The sequence below is a fragment of the Phyllostomus discolor genome, chromosome 3 (genome assembly GCF_004126475.2).
Source record: "Phyllostomus discolor isolate MPI-MPIP mPhyDis1 chromosome 3, mPhyDis1.pri.v3, whole genome shotgun sequence".
NCBI classification, from domain to species: domain Eukaryota; kingdom Metazoa; phylum Chordata; class Mammalia; order Chiroptera; family Phyllostomidae; genus Phyllostomus; species Phyllostomus discolor.
The window spans coordinates 49,765,183-49,781,991 of record NC_040905.2 but is presented as its reverse complement, the minus strand read 5'-3'; the positions used below and the strand labels follow the sequence as shown (position 1 = coordinate 49,781,991).

The following is a 16,809-nucleotide window of genomic DNA, read 5'->3' as shown; positions in this document are numbered from 1 at the left end:
GTGGGAGACACGGGGTTTCTTTCTCTCTGAGGGTTTACAACAGCCTGCCACCTCTCCATGGTGAACCACCTCCTGGGGCCAGATTTTGAAACGTCTTAAGGGTGAGGACAGTTAGAAATGACAGCAGTGTGCTAATAAGTTATTACAAACAAGTCACTAGGGCAGGAGATGGAAGGGCGGGAAGAAGGCTCCTTGGCCTCCTGCTGCTCACTTCTCAGACCTTCCGCAGAGCGTGCTTGGGAGCTGGGGCTCCACCAATGTGTGGCCCAAGGGGCACAGGGTCAACCCACCGCCAACAGGGAGAGAAGAGGCAGCTGCTGGTTGGATGGACTTCCGACTGCTCCCCACAAACCCAGATGACCCTCTTACCATTACATTCTGTGTTTATCTTGATTGAAATGTTTTCATTTTTGAGTACTTTTACCCTGAAGCATGTAGAAACCAGAATGGTGTTTAAGATGGAGGAGGGTAAAATGATAAAGCAACTTACCACACACGTCACGTCCCCACCCCGCTCTTCGATGCACTGCGCGTTCACGCTGCAAGGATTCAGTTCGGGGTTTCTGCAGTTTCTTTCCGTTTTGCATCCCCTTGTTTGATCCCCAGTGTACCCGGGTTTGCAAGGCCCACAGCGGTAAGATCCCTGTAAAAGCACAGATAAGATGATAAGCCAGGAGCTCAGAAGTGTGAGTGAGGTTATCGTGACTGTGTTTACTTTGACGTGGTGCCAGGATTAAGTGAGACCTGTGCCTGTCTCTCTGTTTACACATGAGTCTTCTAAGATGGTGTGAATACTGTGAAAGATGCCACCAGAGTGGAGGCTGCAGCTGGCCCTGCAGGCATGAAGGACCAGAAGAACAGGGCAGATGGCGAGACAGTGAACCATGCATCACTCTGACAAGCCAGCGTCACGGAGGGGGCCGAGGGGGAAGGGCTGAAAGTTCCCCTAAAGTACTGGAAGGGGAAGTTAGAGAATCTACTCTGGGACAAGAGAGATAGAGTTCTACTTGATCAAAACACAAGTCAGAATTTTTTTATTTACTGTTTTTTTTGGTGGCATTTTCTTTTTTAACAATGGAGTGATGAAAGAGCAGGGTACAGAGAAATGCTGGCAGCCTTGCGCTGACAAACCTTGACGAGCTGGGCTGCTGTGGCGGAAACCTGCTAACGCCGTCAGCGCCATTGCAAAGGTACTTCCACTGCCAGGTACGACTTTTATAGTTTTTTTTAACAGCTTCATGGAGATGAAACTTACATACTATGAAAGAGGTCCACGTAAAGTGTACAATTCCATGGTTTTCGTCACTAACATCCCAGAACTGCCAAGTTCAAAGGATGCTCTTCAATGCTCTTTCTTGACCCGCCAGACTCATTGGACTGCTCCTTTGGGTCGGTTCTCTCCTCTGCTTCTGCTCATCTTCCTTTGCCCACTTCTTTATTTTTTGAGGTTCTCTGCAGTGCTACTTTCTAGACAGTCACACTGCTCACTTCTTTCCTCCCTAGGTGGCTTTAGTTATTACCTTTATGTCAGTGCCTCCTCTCTGTGCAGACTAGTTGTGTCCTTAAGCTGCGTATAAATCGCTGGGTGCTCCTAGGCAGCACAGTCTGTGGAGAGGACCACAGGCTCTGCAGCCGCCCCAGAAGCCTCGTGACGTGTGCGGCCTTTGCCCAATTACCTAGCCTTTCTGTGCGTCAGGGTCTTCAGTTGTGAAATGGGGATGATAACAGTGCCTCTTGACAGGGTTGTTGTGAGGATTAAAATAAATGATGGTATTTCTAACAAGCTTTTCCTTACGAGGAAACTGGGAACCTGTGGATTAAGTGACGTCCCCAGGGACACAGAGGAAGACAGAAGCAGCCGGACGTGGACTTGGTGGTTCTCCTCTTCCGTCGTCGACAAGCTCCCGTGCTGCACCGAACACCTTGGAAGCAGCTGACGGGAAGCTTCAGAAATAAAACCCATATCTGAAGATTTTAGACCCCCAAAGTGCTAAGCATTTTAATTAAACACAAATAACTTTCAAAAATTTCACGGAAATAATGAATACTGTTTGGGGATTGTGTCATCACCAGTAAAATTCACCTTCTGGAATACTGAGAATAAACGAAGAAGCTCTTCATTTTCATAAAATACAAAAGTGATAATATTTTAGTCATTATTATGTATCTAAAAGCCCAACGCTGCAACTTTGATGGAAGATTAAAAACAAGTTTGGCAGTTACAAAATTACTCTTTTAAAAACTACTTATACAGTTATTCTTATGTATTAAAAACCATTTTTAGCACAAAATTTTACCCTCATTTACCAGTCAAATAATTATGCCCATATGTTCTATATGTGTTTGGGGTTATGATTTATAAACACACTCTTGGGTTAATAACTAGTCTGCTTTGATCGCATCAGCCACGAAGACTACTCACCAAAGTGTTAACGCAGATGGAATTGAGGACACATGCTCCATTTCGACACTCATCAATATCATTGCAGACCTAGTGCAGAAGGATTTAAAGAGACACTCTGTTTACGTACAAATGCAAAGAAATTTTGCTGTGTTTTGACATTGTTGTGTGAAGTGAAGACAGGGAATCTCAGGCAGAACGGTAACTGGGGCATCATTTTAGCCATCTCCCTGTGTTTGTGTCAGGCTGTACTTAACTTAATCTCAAGTAGTAGTTGTCTATTTGGTGTTTAAAGTGGTTCAGAAAAGACAGCTTGGATGATTAATCTGTTCCACCACCTTTTTAGTGAAGGTTCTTCTTCATCCTGCTTGGGACTCAATGTACTTCTACCAGAGAATACCTATTTTTCTGCAATTCTGGAAAATTCTGTTTTCTTCTGCTACTATTCCTTCTACTCTTTCTTTAAAACTATAATTAAACAAATATTGGACTTTCTCATTAATCTCTTCTGTTGACTTTTAACCTCTCATTTGTATTTTCCATATCTTGATTTCTCTGTGCTGCAGTCTGGATGATTTCCTTAGTTCTACCTTACAATTAGATGTAGTTCCAATCTACAAACTACATCATCTGTCTTGCTCACCTATTAAGTTTTTAATGCCAATCATATTTTTATTGAATAAATTTAACTTGGCTATTTCTCAATATGTCTATCCCCCCTCTCCTTCATTGCTATATTCTTGAATTATGATATCTATTCCTTCCTTTTTCTCTTTATCCTTTTGAACGTATATTCCATGTTTCCTCATGGCAGCGTCCTCATGTAAATGCCGTTTGTGTTTATGAGCACATCCTCAGTGGCCCTGCCTTTGCCCGTGGGTGTCCCACTGGCTCTGGGTTTGGAGTCTCTCCACCAAGCAGTGTGGTGTTGGCCTTAGCCAGGGCCCTGGGGGTTTTACTGCTCCAGAGCTGGTTCTCATGTTCATTTTGGCTTATATATCTGCTTTATATGTGTAACACAAGTCTGGAGCTCACAGCTGTATGTGACATAAGTGTGGAGATTTGATTTGTTGTGGACAATTTTCATTTGTGTTAACTTTGTCCCCAAACTGACATCAAGCTTCCTTGTTGATTTGTGGGGCTAGTGAAGTTTTCTCACCTCTTTACAATGGGAAAGGTAGCTCTCTGAGGCCCCTGGCTTTGTGCAGGGGCGTTAGATCTTCCTGCGGGTCCAAGACCACATCTTGGGTTGCTGTACACACGTAGGTGCTAAAGCCCAGCTCCCCACCCCTGGGACCTACACCCAGCTCCCATCTCTCACGAGCTGCTGCGGCATCAGCTTCTGCCCACAGCTCTGGTTTTAAGTTCCCTCTTTGTTTCCACATTTCTTTTTATTTCTTTTGATATCAGTGATGCATTAAAATTGTTTTTAAATTTAATCATGGCGATTCCCTTCTACCGCAGTTCAATCTACCATATTGCTGAAAATCCACTGGGAAGTGCTCCTTAATAGCTTACATAAAGCCCCTTCTATTTCACTTTGTCTGGGTTTCTTGGTTTAGTCCTGGAAACTTTGTCTTTAGAGGAGAGGAAGAAAAATGCTGGGTCATTACTCTAATGGCTTATTGTCACTCCTAGCTGTCTGGCTTGCCTCCTTTTTCTAGTCTAAAAAATCATGCCCTGTAGGATTCTTTGATAAGCGGCTAAGAGATAATGAACCCTGCCCTTCTTTAAAGCTAATAATTTCCCTAAGGTAGTAAAATATATTTATAGACCAAGCACTTTTAAGGGCTGAAGACATCAAAGAGAATTTCACAGTCAGTCAGTTAAATAATGACCAGGATTCAGCAGAACATTGGAAATAAATGAAGACTGTCAGAAATTGCTTTATGGCAATCTAGAGCTTATAGCAGAAGAAGCAGGGGATTCCTCGGGGGGCGATTTCACCTATTGAATCCTCTCGTCTCTAAAGCAGTTTCTGATCAGCAACAATGACTATAAAAGTGATCTAATTTCTTGAAGCTTTTATTTATTTCCCTGATTTTCAAGTTATTTTTGCAGGACAAAATGTTCGGTGGCTATCAACAAAATATGCCTGAATCACGCTTTACCCCATTCACTGTCTTTCTAGTAATACCCCGTTAATCCCGCTGGAGAGCTTCCTCCCTACCAAGCTTTGTGATTACATATCTTCAGAAATGAGATGGAAAACATCCTAATGTGCTCACTGGTACCACGTCATTGGCTGTAGAAGGAGGTAAAGCATTGTACAAAATGAGATGGGCGCCAACCAGACTTTCTGCTGGCTATTAAGATAAAAATAAACTTCAGCCCACCTGTTTATTTGTCTTGGCAAAACTGATCCCAACACCCTGCACTGTGGGTCCTGTGAAGCCCACGGGGCAGGCTTCACATCTGAAGCCGGGGGCTAAGTTCACACAGCGCACACCCGGGTAGCAGGGGTGGTACTTGCACTGGAGAGAAAAAATAATCAAAGTCATTAGTCACATGGTGAAAACATTCTCAAACTTACATTCATCTGTCTGCACGTGCTTGTTCAATCAATTTTGGTGGTCAGAATGGTAAAAGGAAATAAAGGCTTCTGATTTCAGAGTTACCCTGGGAATCCCTGACCCATACCATGTGGAGTTGCTTCGCTGTATTACAGAGCAATATTGCAGCCTGGTGGAAAGGGGCCCTAATGTTAATCACTGCACCTCTAAGTGTAAAGTCCCTGATATTCTAACTTGGAATTTAGAAATCCCTGCGAAAGGACGATGCTCTCACACTGCTTGACAGCTGTCTGTCATATGAGCCCAAAGGCAGTGCTGAACCAACTACTCAAAAGAAGAGACCCCTAACACAAAGCTCGGGCAGCTGTCGCTTCAGTTAGATGTGACCCATCGGGCCCTGTGCCTGTCTGTGCCCTGCCGAGCGAGCCCACGGCAGTTCCAGGGCCCTTGGAGTCTAGGAGATTGGTTCTGATCTTTATTTTTTTAAAACCACTTCAACTAATGTAAAAAACACGATCACTTCTGGCCCTTTCAAAAGGAGGAAAATTCCAGCTCACAGATAAAAACCAGATGCAGTTTTGTGAAACGTGTACAGAGGTTTCTGCAATTGAGGGATTGCTAGAGACCATCTTAATTGCTTACTGCCTGGGGAGGTAATGAGCGGAGTGCTACCAGGAACCTGTAGGAGCATTGTGTGTGTGTGCATCTGTGAGTGTGTGTCTGTGTGAATGTGTGTCTACGCTCCTTGTATGCACCTCGCCCCCTCCATTTCTGCTTCAGACCTTCGTCTGGCTGGGTGGGAGGGGAAAGGCACATTCTGACAGCAGCCTTGCTACCTACTGTGAACACTACTTTGGTATTGCACTGGTGCCTGGCTAGTCATGGTCTTGAAATTGGCTATTTCAGAGGCTTTGGCTGCTGCCCAGCCAGCCTGCATTTGCTGTATGTCTTTCTGGCTCCATCCCTGGGCTGTTCTGGTTACAGGTTATGGGACCTCGTCAATGTTAGTTTGAGATTCCCCTCTGCTCCTCTATTTTTAGAAGCTTGAAGAAAGCAGTTGTAACCTCTGGAACATATCCTTACACAGGTCTCCCCCTCCTGCATTTGTAAAAGTGTGGAAAAATCAAAATTATAACAGAGACTACTTAAGAGAAATAATCCATGGTAGAGTGTGAAGCTGCAATCTCAGTATCGTAGCAACACGGACGAGCAGAAGAGCTGGAAACACCGAGCGGATGTATTATGAACACAGCCACACCGTGTGTCATGCCTCCTCCCTCTCACTGCTCACGGTGTCTCATGGTCTCTAAGGACGCATTAGGAAGTAGTTTTTAAGTAGCCTGGAGGCCAACCCAAGTCATCCCTTAGTCATTAGCCTGGCTTCTTTTTCCATATGCTGTAGGGAGTGCAAGATATTTAGGGAGCCCCTACCCTGGCCAGTTGAACGTTTACCTCATCAATATCAGAACAGGTGATCCCATTTCCTGTGTAGCCCTCGGGGCAGGGCCCGCACTGAAAGCCATCTCTAGTGTTAGTGCATCGGACTCCACGGAAACAAGAGTTGGAGTCGCACAGGCGCACTGGGGGTGCCGGGGGTCCCGGGGGCACCAGTGTGCTTGGGGTAGGAGACTGCATGCTGAGAGGACCTAGGAGGAAAACAATAGGCTTATTCACCACCCGGGAAACATTGCTGATACAAAATAAAATTTGGTTTTTCAACGAACCTCTCTTTCCTCCATCTCTGTGCCAAACCTCCAGAATCTGCAGCCAATGTAACCTCACCCCAGGCCCATCATCAGTCTGCCACTGCTCTTCTCACTCAGAACGAGCCAGTTACTAGAGAAGCACTTACCGCAAGCCTGGCATTCAGCTATGGTGTTTCGCAAAAATGATGTTTCCTTGACCTTTAGAAATGGGAAGGGGGAAAAAAAAAAGATCGAAAGGGAGTTCCTGATACATAATCCAGGAATGAAAGCATCCATGTGTACCAAGCTATTAAACACTTCTTAAAGTAGTTCTAAAGTAACCCTTGATTGCTCCTGCTCTGCTCAGAGCCATGCTGTTTATCACACACTTGTCCTCGTTTTCAGAGCATTGGTATCAGCGTCCCAGGGAGGTGGGCCGCGAGACTCTGGCTGCAGGGCTCATCCCTGCTGGGGCTGCAGGCCCGCTGCTGCCTGCAAAGAGCTTCTCTCATAACACTGGGGCTTTCCCAATGATATGTCTAGGTTGTTACCTGCTGTCTCAGAAGATCCTTCACCTCTCCCAGGAGCTGGTTTAGTTGTGCCATTTGTCCCAAGAACTGCCGATTAAAGTCTCCTATAGCAACAACAAAAGGTAAGGAGCATTCAGCCAGCGACAGCCATTTCTATAGTGACTCCAAAGCAAATGATTTTCCCAGAGCATTATTCTGATAAAACTGAGGGTATGGGAATTTAGCTTGGTGTGATTCATCTAGAAAATAATGATCGGGATGCCACCGGCTAGTTCAAAATTCATGTGAGTTATAAAAATAAAAAAGCACAATGAAAATATTCCCTGCCCTGGATTTTGGCACAAGAGCCCGACTTCTGTAAGTACCTCCTGCAGGACTGTCCACCTTTTGGTGAGGGGACCCAGCCCATTTGGAGGCCTGGGGGTTGGTCTGTGTTGACAAAAGTGTGCAAAGTGCCCAAGAGTCCACACCTGTGCTGGCGGCAGCCAGGGGCTCGCTCTGTTGCAGGAAGCAGTCTTGCAGGCTGGCCACCTGGAACAGCGAGCCTCTCACCACCAGCTTCAGCTCTTCCAAAAAGTCCTGGAAAAAATCAGATTCATACCACACAGTGCTGATGCCACTCAAAAAGCCAATGTGCTTGCATATTCACACAACTTTCATAACAGAGTAGCCCTGTGCACTTGGACCCTGACATCTTATGTAATTTTGTGGTTTGCATTTTTCCTAAAGCCTGCCAGCCCTATCCTTTTTACTGAAGCAACTATAGAAGTTTTAGCCAGAGCTGAGGAAAATGCCGGCATTTAACTTGGTCTGAGAGTTCATGAAGGCAGTTCTGAGAAGAAGAAAGGCTCTTTCCTTCTTGGCAAACAGTTATTTTGTGGCAGGAGCCTCTTAAGAATTATTTGGAATTTACATGGAAAAAAAGAACAAACTGACAGTCATCAGAGGGAAGGCAGGTGGGGGCACAGCTGGGGGAAAGAAGGGGAAGGGTCATCAAAGAACATGTATAAAGGTCCCCTGGACGAAGACAGTTGTGGGGGGGAGGACTGAATGTGTGTGGTGGGGGTCGGTAGGACAGGGGAGAGTTATATGGGGAAAACGGGGAAACTTTAATTGAACAACAATTAAAAAAAAGAAAGAAAGAAAAAACAAAGCTATTTGGAATTTGCCCTGGCTGGTGTGGCTCAGCGGATTGAGTGCCAGCCTGAGAACCAAAAAGGTTGCTAGTTCCATTCCCAGTCAGGGTATGTGCCTGGGTCGTGGGCCAGGTCCCCAGCTGGGGATGTGTGAAAGGCAACCAATCAGTGTATCTCTCACACATTGATGTTTCCCTCTCTTTCTTTCTCCCTCTCTTCCCCTCTCTCTAAAATTAAGTAAGTAAAATCTTAAAAAAAGAGAATTATCTAGAATTTGTTTATGGAGTGTAGACTGTAATAAATATTTTATTTATTTGTTCCACTTTTAAAGAACATTGTTTTTAGGATGTCCTGGCTCCAGGTTTTAGAAAACTCTCTGATTTTCTTGGTTTATGAGAATAAATAAACAGGATATTCGAAGATTATTAGGTAGCTGGCCTCAGGTTTTTACTTTACGGGGTGATGTCAATCATTCATCGTTAGTCACAAAGTCAATTTCCTCACCCCTTAATTTTACAACTTTCACTCGTATCCATTATGATGTCTATAAAGGACAGAAAAAGATTGTTATCTGCCAATGTAAAGCCATCATTTTTATTTTAGAAGTGGGTATGCTGAGGATTTTTAGGGCAATTCAACTTTTTAATTAGCTAAGTTAAGATGCATTCAACGTGTGCTGTGTAGCAGACAGTGTGCTGGACACTGTACTTCCAGGTCTGTGGAGGCCGGACCATGACTGTTTTGCCCCCACAGTATCCCTAATGCCTAGAATGTGCCTATCTGCTGACTAATTGACTGACTGAACGAGTAGGTGGCTGAAGAGAGAGCACTCTGGTCCTTGCTGATAGTCCAAGGAGCTAGGACTTTTGAGGAATTTTCCATAAGGGTAGTTTCTGATGACCTTGTCATGACTGACTCCAGGCTTTTAGAAATCGACTTATGTGGTTGTAGATGCTAATTTCTGAAATGACAAGTGCAATAATTTCTTTCATTCTGATTATTTTGGCTATTTAGGGGGGTTCAAAAAATAAAGTTTAGCATATCTCTCTATTCATTAATCTTTTTCTCTTATTTAAATCTACATTAAATAGATGTGTATATGTGTGTGTATCTGCAAAAACAAAATAAAACAGAATCTTGGATTTTAGTTTTCTTGTAATTTTTGCTTAAAAATGCTTCCTCTTTTCCAAGCACAAAATTTAGTATTAGATTCATAGTTTTTTAAAAAATATTATCTAAAACATCTCAGCATTCCTAGCTGTAATGGAAATTATTGCTTACATCCTGCCTCTTTGTTACAGCACAGCTTGTAAGGCACATGTAATAAAGTAGAAATGGAAAATGAGAACCGGGAGTTAGAAGACAACAATATTATGGACCATGACAGATGAACACGGTTACTGAGTTTGGCACTAACTTTCATTTCAGATAAAATTCAAGACCTATGGCCAGTTATAATTAATGGAAAGGACAAAGAATACTAGTTCTTTAGAGGAAACAAAGCATTTCCTAGCATGCAATCCTAGAACAATACATGTGGCAATTTCTATAGCAGATACAGTGGTATAATGAAAAAAGTTCCATCAGCATGGCATAAAACAGAAAACAGACACAGAAAACAGAGATTTTTAAGGGCACATGGAACTAAGTTGGCAACAAGGTCCTTTTTGTTAGGGATGTTCTGATAACACCTTATGAAAAATATTCCTATTGCTTAGTAGTTTCCAATCATTCTTTTAAATTTTCATTAAAAATAATAAATAACGACAGAAAGATTAAAAATATGTCATTCTATCATCCTAAGATAGTCTTTAAATTTTTGTCATTTATTTCCAACTTTACAATTGTATCCAGTTTCCACTTACCATCAAAAGCGGAAATTACTAACTTTGACTTCACATTAGAATCAGTATTTTAAAAAATACTGTAGGCTGCTGTGTATGATGCACACCCACACTTTTGTGTACATTACACAAGGGATTGTTATACCCATTATTATACCCCTGGTATGCAATCATTATATCCATGTATAATGCGCATCCTTATTTTTCCCTCAAAAATTTGGGCAAAAAGTGTGCATTATACATGGCAAAATATGGTACTGATACCTAGGCACCACCCCTACAGATTCTATTTCAGATCATCTTGAGGACGGGCCCTCTATCTGTGGTTTTTCAAGTTTGGCAGGTGATTCTACTATGCAGCCAGAACTACACCCACTGATCGCCTTGGCACACACGTCTGCATTCTCTGAGCCTCGGCAGCTCACCTTTCCACTGCAGAGAATGGTCTGTGGGTTCTTACCTGTGCCCTCCTCTGGAAAGTCCTCAATTCAATGGACTCGGGACTCTGGGAGAGGCCAGAAAAGGCTCTGGGGAGACTGTGAACAGAATCCACTTGGGTGCAGTCCACGTAGAGCTCTACAGAGCCAGACCCTCGCTGCAAATTGCTCAGTCTCAGGAGGACCCTGTGCCGCTTGCCGTCAGCTAGTTGCAGGTTGTTAAAAACCACCAAATGGATCTTCCCATCATTCTTCAGGTAACGGAGGATGGCTGAAACCAAGCACAGATCAATACACAATGAGATAAGGGGGATGGGCGGTTCTGTGCTCAAGGGCCTCCTAGTCACAAGGCTGGGTCACTGGAACCACACATATTCATCATCTCGTGTGCCAGGCATTATTCCCAGCACGTGTTGTGCTCATGAAGAGACAGAAAAAGAGTAGCAAATTTGAAAATAAGCTATATAATAGCAGATAGTGATAAGTACAGTGAGCAAGCAGAACCCATGGAAAATCCACTGAATCCAAGTCAGCTCCTGAGGGCATGAATGCATTAATTTGCCATTTACTGAGCACTACCATGCTGGGTGCTGCCCACAGTTGTTTTAAACACTTAATTTCTACTCATGACAACCTCATGACACTGGAAAATCTAATGATGAGGACAGTGAGGCAATATGCTCAAGGACACAGTAAATGGCAGGACTAAAATTTGAAACCAAGGGTGGCTTATTTCATGCCAGGCATGGACAGTCCTTTGCAAGTGTATACTCTATAAGTATATTGAATTGTGTGTAATCTGCCATATATTCCCTCAGCATCCCATCTTTAATTTAACAACGCTCAGTTAGAAAATCAAAGGTATCCATGGTTGCAAAAAGAGAAAGGGGGGACTTCACTACCTTATTTTCTGTTTGCTTATTTGTTTTCTATGCATGTAGCTATCTGTTGAACTCATACATCTTGTTGAGCTCATGAAATCAAAATTCATGCAAATTTTAAAATCCTGCTTTTTTATCTTGCTTTTACTCTATTATTGTCCTGAATATATTGAACCCTGAGTTAAAATTTGTTCTTGGATGCTGAGCCTTTGGAAGTAAAGACCATTGGGTGAGGTTTGCTATAAAGAGCAAAGTGGTTTGCTTCTAAGGGCTTAGCGAATCCAGCCGGAACACCTCTAGCTCAATCCAAGGATACCACTGTCAAACACAAGTTCATCACCAAAAATAATCCTAGGAACAAGGTTGAAGGCTGAGTGTTAATGTCAATACATAATTAAGCTAGTAAACATATAATTACAGCTCCAAAGGTCTGAGTCCAAGTCTTTGACTGCCCCAGGGTAGAACAGTTTTAAATCGGTATAACTTTTCTGAGGACAATTTAGTGACATATACAAAAACCTTGAAGCTGTACAGATACTATGGCCCAGAAATGCCACTTCTAGAAATTGATACTAAGGGGAAAACCCAAATGTATGGAAAAGAATATTCACTTCAGAAATATTATAACAAACATTTGACACAACATGTATGTCTAAAAAGAGATGGAGGGCTGGCTATTTAAATAATGGTATAATCATAAAATGGAATGCAGTGGAATTATTGCACATTAAAAACACAAAAAGAGAGTAATGTCAGCATCATGGCAGTGTAAGAAAACCTCTTGGCCTCTCCCCTTAAAGTTATAAGTTGGACAACTATAATTTAACAAAGGATTCCCTACTCAACACAAAACACCTCTGAGAGATCCACACATTGAAACATCTGCAGGTGGGCATATCAGAGCAAGTGGGTGAGGTAGAATGGAAGAGGGACAGAGATGGGAGCTGCCGAGGTTGTCTGGTGCCTGTCATGGCCCCAGCAGACATGATAGTGGTAGAGGGTTGGGTAGTGACCCCCACATGGCAAGCCAGAGGCTGATACATACTGAGGATGAGCATGGGGTGGAGAAGCAATGCGAAGGGTGGCAGCTGCAGTGGAGCAGCCACCATCACCAGAGGAAAAAAGAACAAAGCCACAGATGTGTGAATCTACCCCTCCTCACCCTGCCATAGCCTGCCAAGCTCTAGCAGATGTGGCAGCAGTGGAGGCAGGTCGTGAAGGCACAGAAGCAACATTCTAGCCAGAGTGGCTTGTAATTACTGTGGCAAAAACCAGTGGGGGGAAAAGCCACAAATGCATGAACCCACATCCACTTGCCTACACCTCCCCCACTCATCATGGTAGAACAGGTAGAGGCAGCTGGGACACCCAGATAGTGCTGCATGGCAGCTTCTGGTTGCAGGAAAGCAATGCCAGGAACTCATAGACCTGGAACACCATCACTCACCACACTCCCCATGGCAGTGATGCCCTGAGACCAAGGCAACCTCATGACAGAGGGGACGCTAACCTTTTGTAGGGGGACTATGGGGTATTCCCCATGGGTAAGGTGACACTGCCCCACAGAGATCCCAGAAGTCCCAGTACTGCAGATAAGAGAAAATGTAAAATTGAGCTATAGCATCATTGACTGGAATACAAAAGAAAGACCTTTACTTATAAGTAAAGGCAATAAGTACTTCAAAAAGACTTCAGTGCTTCAAATGCCCAGGCACAGAAATAAGCCATGAAGTACCATGAACGACCAAGGTAGCAAGGAATTTCGGAAAGAAAATTTAAAAATCCCCAGAAAAAAAGCTCAAAGACATAGAAGATTAAGACTTAAATGCATAGAATTCAAGATTGCAGATCTAGAAAAAAAAATCAACAAGATACAAGAAAACTCAGAAAGGCGGTTTGATGAGCTCAGAGATAAAAATCAATGAACAAAAGGAATACTATACCAAAGAGATCGAAACAATAAAAGAGAATCAAACAAATTCTGGAGCTGAAGAACTCAATAAATGAGATGAAGAATAGAGAGTTTAGGAACTAAAGCAAACCAGATGGAATAAAGAGTTAGTGATCTTGAAGATAGAAATGTATAAATGACTTAGGTGAAAGAAGAGAGGAATTGAGAGTAAAAAAAAAGAAAGAAAGGATGCTACTAGAACTGGCTGACTCCATGAGAAAGAGCAATATAAGAATAATAAGTACAGCAGAGGGAGAAGAGAGTGAGAAGGGGACAGAAAGCTATTCAAATGAGTAAGAGATGAGAACTTCCCAAACCTATGAAAAAAGCTGGACCCTCAAATCCAAGAAGCTAACAGAACACCTAATTATTTCAATGCAAAAGGACCTCCTCCAAGGTGTGGCATAGCAGACAAAGAAAGAATTCCCAGGGCAGCCAGAAAAATGAAGACTGTGACCTATAAAGGAAACCCCGTTAACTTATCACTGGATTTTAAGCAGAAATCCTACAGGCTAGGAGAGAGTGTAATCAAATATTCAAAACACTGAAGGAGAGAAATAGCCAGCTAGGAATAGCCAGCAAGCAAAGCAGTCCTTTAGATATGAAGGAGAAATAAAGACTTTTGCAGACAAAAGCTAAGAGAATATACACCCCAAGAACTGCATTAGAAGAAATATTGATGAACTAAATAAACTAATGAGCAAATAGAACAGGAGGCACAGAATCATGGAACAGAGTGACAGCTGTAAGAGGTGAGGCGGGAAGGTGGGGACAGACTGAAAGAAGGTGAGGAGACTAATCAAAGAGCATATATGAAGCACCCACAGACGTGGACAAGGGTGAGGGGACTGATTATGGGAGTAGGGGATGGGCTGGGTGGAGGAGGATGATGGGGAAGAAAGCGGAAAAACTGCAATAGCATAAACAATAAAATATTTAAAAATACAAGAAATATTGAAAGAAGCCCTTCTACCTGAAACAAAAAGACAAAAGAATACAAAATTGTAAGATGACAAAACTGGACAGAAGGGGGAAATCACACTCTTTTTTAGAATAGGATTTAAACACTTAAATATAACACAAAGGTTAAAAGTGATAAAAACATCAAAAAAGATTATAGCTTCTGCAATTGGAAAATGAACATGCAGCATAAAAAGGGGTAATACGTGACAACAAAAAACAATAAGGAAGAGGAAAGGACTAAACTTGCATGGGTGAGTGGAGATAGGATGCAATCAGAAGCAAAAGGACTGTTCTGTGTATGAAACATTTATTTTTGCACAAACCTAACGGCAACCACCACCTAAAAATCTAGAACAGAGACATGTAACATTAAAAAGGAAAAGAGAAGGTGGAGATAAAAAAAAATCATAGAATACCACCAGACTAAAATAGCAGGCAAAAACACAAGGGAAAAGAAATAGTAGAGAAACACAGCAACCAGACAACAAAAGATAAAATGGCTATAGGAGATGACTCTGTATCACTAATCATCCTAAGTGTAAATGGATTGAACTCACCAATTAAAAGACACAGATGGATTAAAAAATCAAGACCCAACTATATGCTGCCTTTAGGAAACCCGTTTCAGCTACAAAGACAAACACAGACTCCAAGTGAAGAGGCAGAAGATGATAGATACCCAAAGCAAATGGCATTGAGAGAAAAGTGAGTATAGCCATATTCATGTCAGACAGAAAAGATTTCAAGATTTAAAAAAAGGTAATGAGAATCATACAACTTAATGACGAAAATACAATCGAATTAAAAAATGGGCAGAGAACCTGAACAGACATTTCTCCAAAGAGGACATACAGATGGCCAATAGACATATGGAAAGATGCTCTACATCACTAATCATCAGAGAAATGCAAATTAAATCCACAATGAGATATCACCGTACATGTGTCAGAATGACTACCATCCATAAATCAACAACGGACATGTTGAAGAGAATGTGTTGGAGGAAGGGGGAATCCTCATACACTGCTGATGGGATTGCAAATCGGTGTAGCCCCTATGGAAAACAGTATGGAGGTTCCTCAAAAAACTAAAAATAGAACTACCATATGACTGAGCAATCCTACATTTGGGTATTTATCTGAAAAAATCTGAAACTAGTTTGAATAGATATTTGCATCACTATGTTCACTGCAGCATTATTTACAATAGCCAAGATATGAAAGAAACCTAAATGTCCATCAAAAGACAACTGAATAAAGAAGATGTGGTGTATATATACAGTGGGATATTACTTGGAATATTACAGCGGAATAAAAAGAATGAAATCTTACCTTTTGTGACAACATGGATGGATCTAGAGGTATTATGCTAAATGAAATAAGTCAGACAAAGACAAATACTGTATTTTACTTATATGTGGAATCTAAAAACTAAAATAAAGAAAGAAACAAATTCATAGATATGGAGAACAAAGTGATGGTTTTCAGATAGGAGGGAGTTGGTAGAATGGGTAAAAAAGGTGAAGGGATTAAGAAGTACAATTTGGAAATGACGAAATAGTCACAAGGATATACAGTATGGCACAGGGAATGTAGTGAATAAAATCATAATAACTATGTGTGGTATTGGAGGTATTAGACTAATTGGGGGATCACTTTGCAAGTTATATAAATGTCTAAATACTATACCACAGTACACCTGAAACTAATATAAAATTGAATGTCAACTGTAATTGAAAAATTGAAAAAATTTTAAAAAGGTAACAATAGACAAAGATGGACATTTTATAATGATAAAGGGGACAATACATCAGGAAGACATAACACTTCTCAATATATATGCGCACAACACAACTTGGGAGCAACAAAATATATAAAGCAATTACAGCAGACCTAAAGAAGAAACTGACAATTACAGTAGGGGACCTAAATACCCCATTGAGAATAATAAATAGATCATGTAACAGAAAATTAATGTGAAAATATTGGCCTTAAATGATACATTAGACCACATGGGCATAATTGATATTTACAGAGCTGTCCATTCCAAAACAACAGAATATGTATTCTTCTTTAGTGCGCATGGAACATTTTCAAGCATAGACCATATGTTGGCCCACAAAACTAGCCTTGATATATTTAAAAAGATTAAAACCATAGCAAGTATATTCTCTGACCACAATAGTATGAAAATGGAGACTAACTGCAAAAATAAAGCTGGAAAAACCCACAAATATACAGAGATTAAACAACATGCCACTGAACAACTTCTGGGTCCAAGAATAAATAAAGCAGAGATGAAAAGTTAGAGACAAATGAGAACAATACATCCTAAAATTTGGGGGATATAGCAAAGCAGTACTAAGAGGGAAGTTTATAGTATGAAGGCCTACCTCAAGAAACAAGAAAAACTCAAGTTAACAATCTAATATTTCACCTTAAATGACTAGAAAAAGGAGAATAAACAAA

The 16,809-nt window shown here is 41.7% G+C and overlaps 1 protein-coding gene across 1 annotated transcript in view; it reads right to left on the bottom strand.

The window, feature by feature from the left end:
• Positions 1-16,809, bottom strand: part of THBS4 (thrombospondin 4) — a 66,071-nt gene that overhangs the window by 14,882 nt on the left and 34,380 nt on the right. Inside the window, exons 3-10 of the mRNA XM_028514388.2 lie at positions 10,570-10,817; positions 7,600-7,708; positions 7,151-7,233; positions 6,767-6,818; positions 6,367-6,560; positions 4,738-4,875; positions 2,423-2,491; positions 491-643 (exon numbers count right to left, since the gene is read on the bottom strand). Of these exons, the coding sequence (XP_028370189.1) occupies positions 491-643; positions 2,423-2,491; positions 4,738-4,875; positions 6,367-6,560; positions 6,767-6,818; positions 7,151-7,233; positions 7,600-7,708; positions 10,570-10,817 (1,046 nt within the window). The remainder of the gene's footprint in view (positions 1-490; positions 644-2,422; positions 2,492-4,737; positions 4,876-6,366; positions 6,561-6,766; positions 6,819-7,150; positions 7,234-7,599; positions 7,709-10,569; positions 10,818-16,809) is intronic.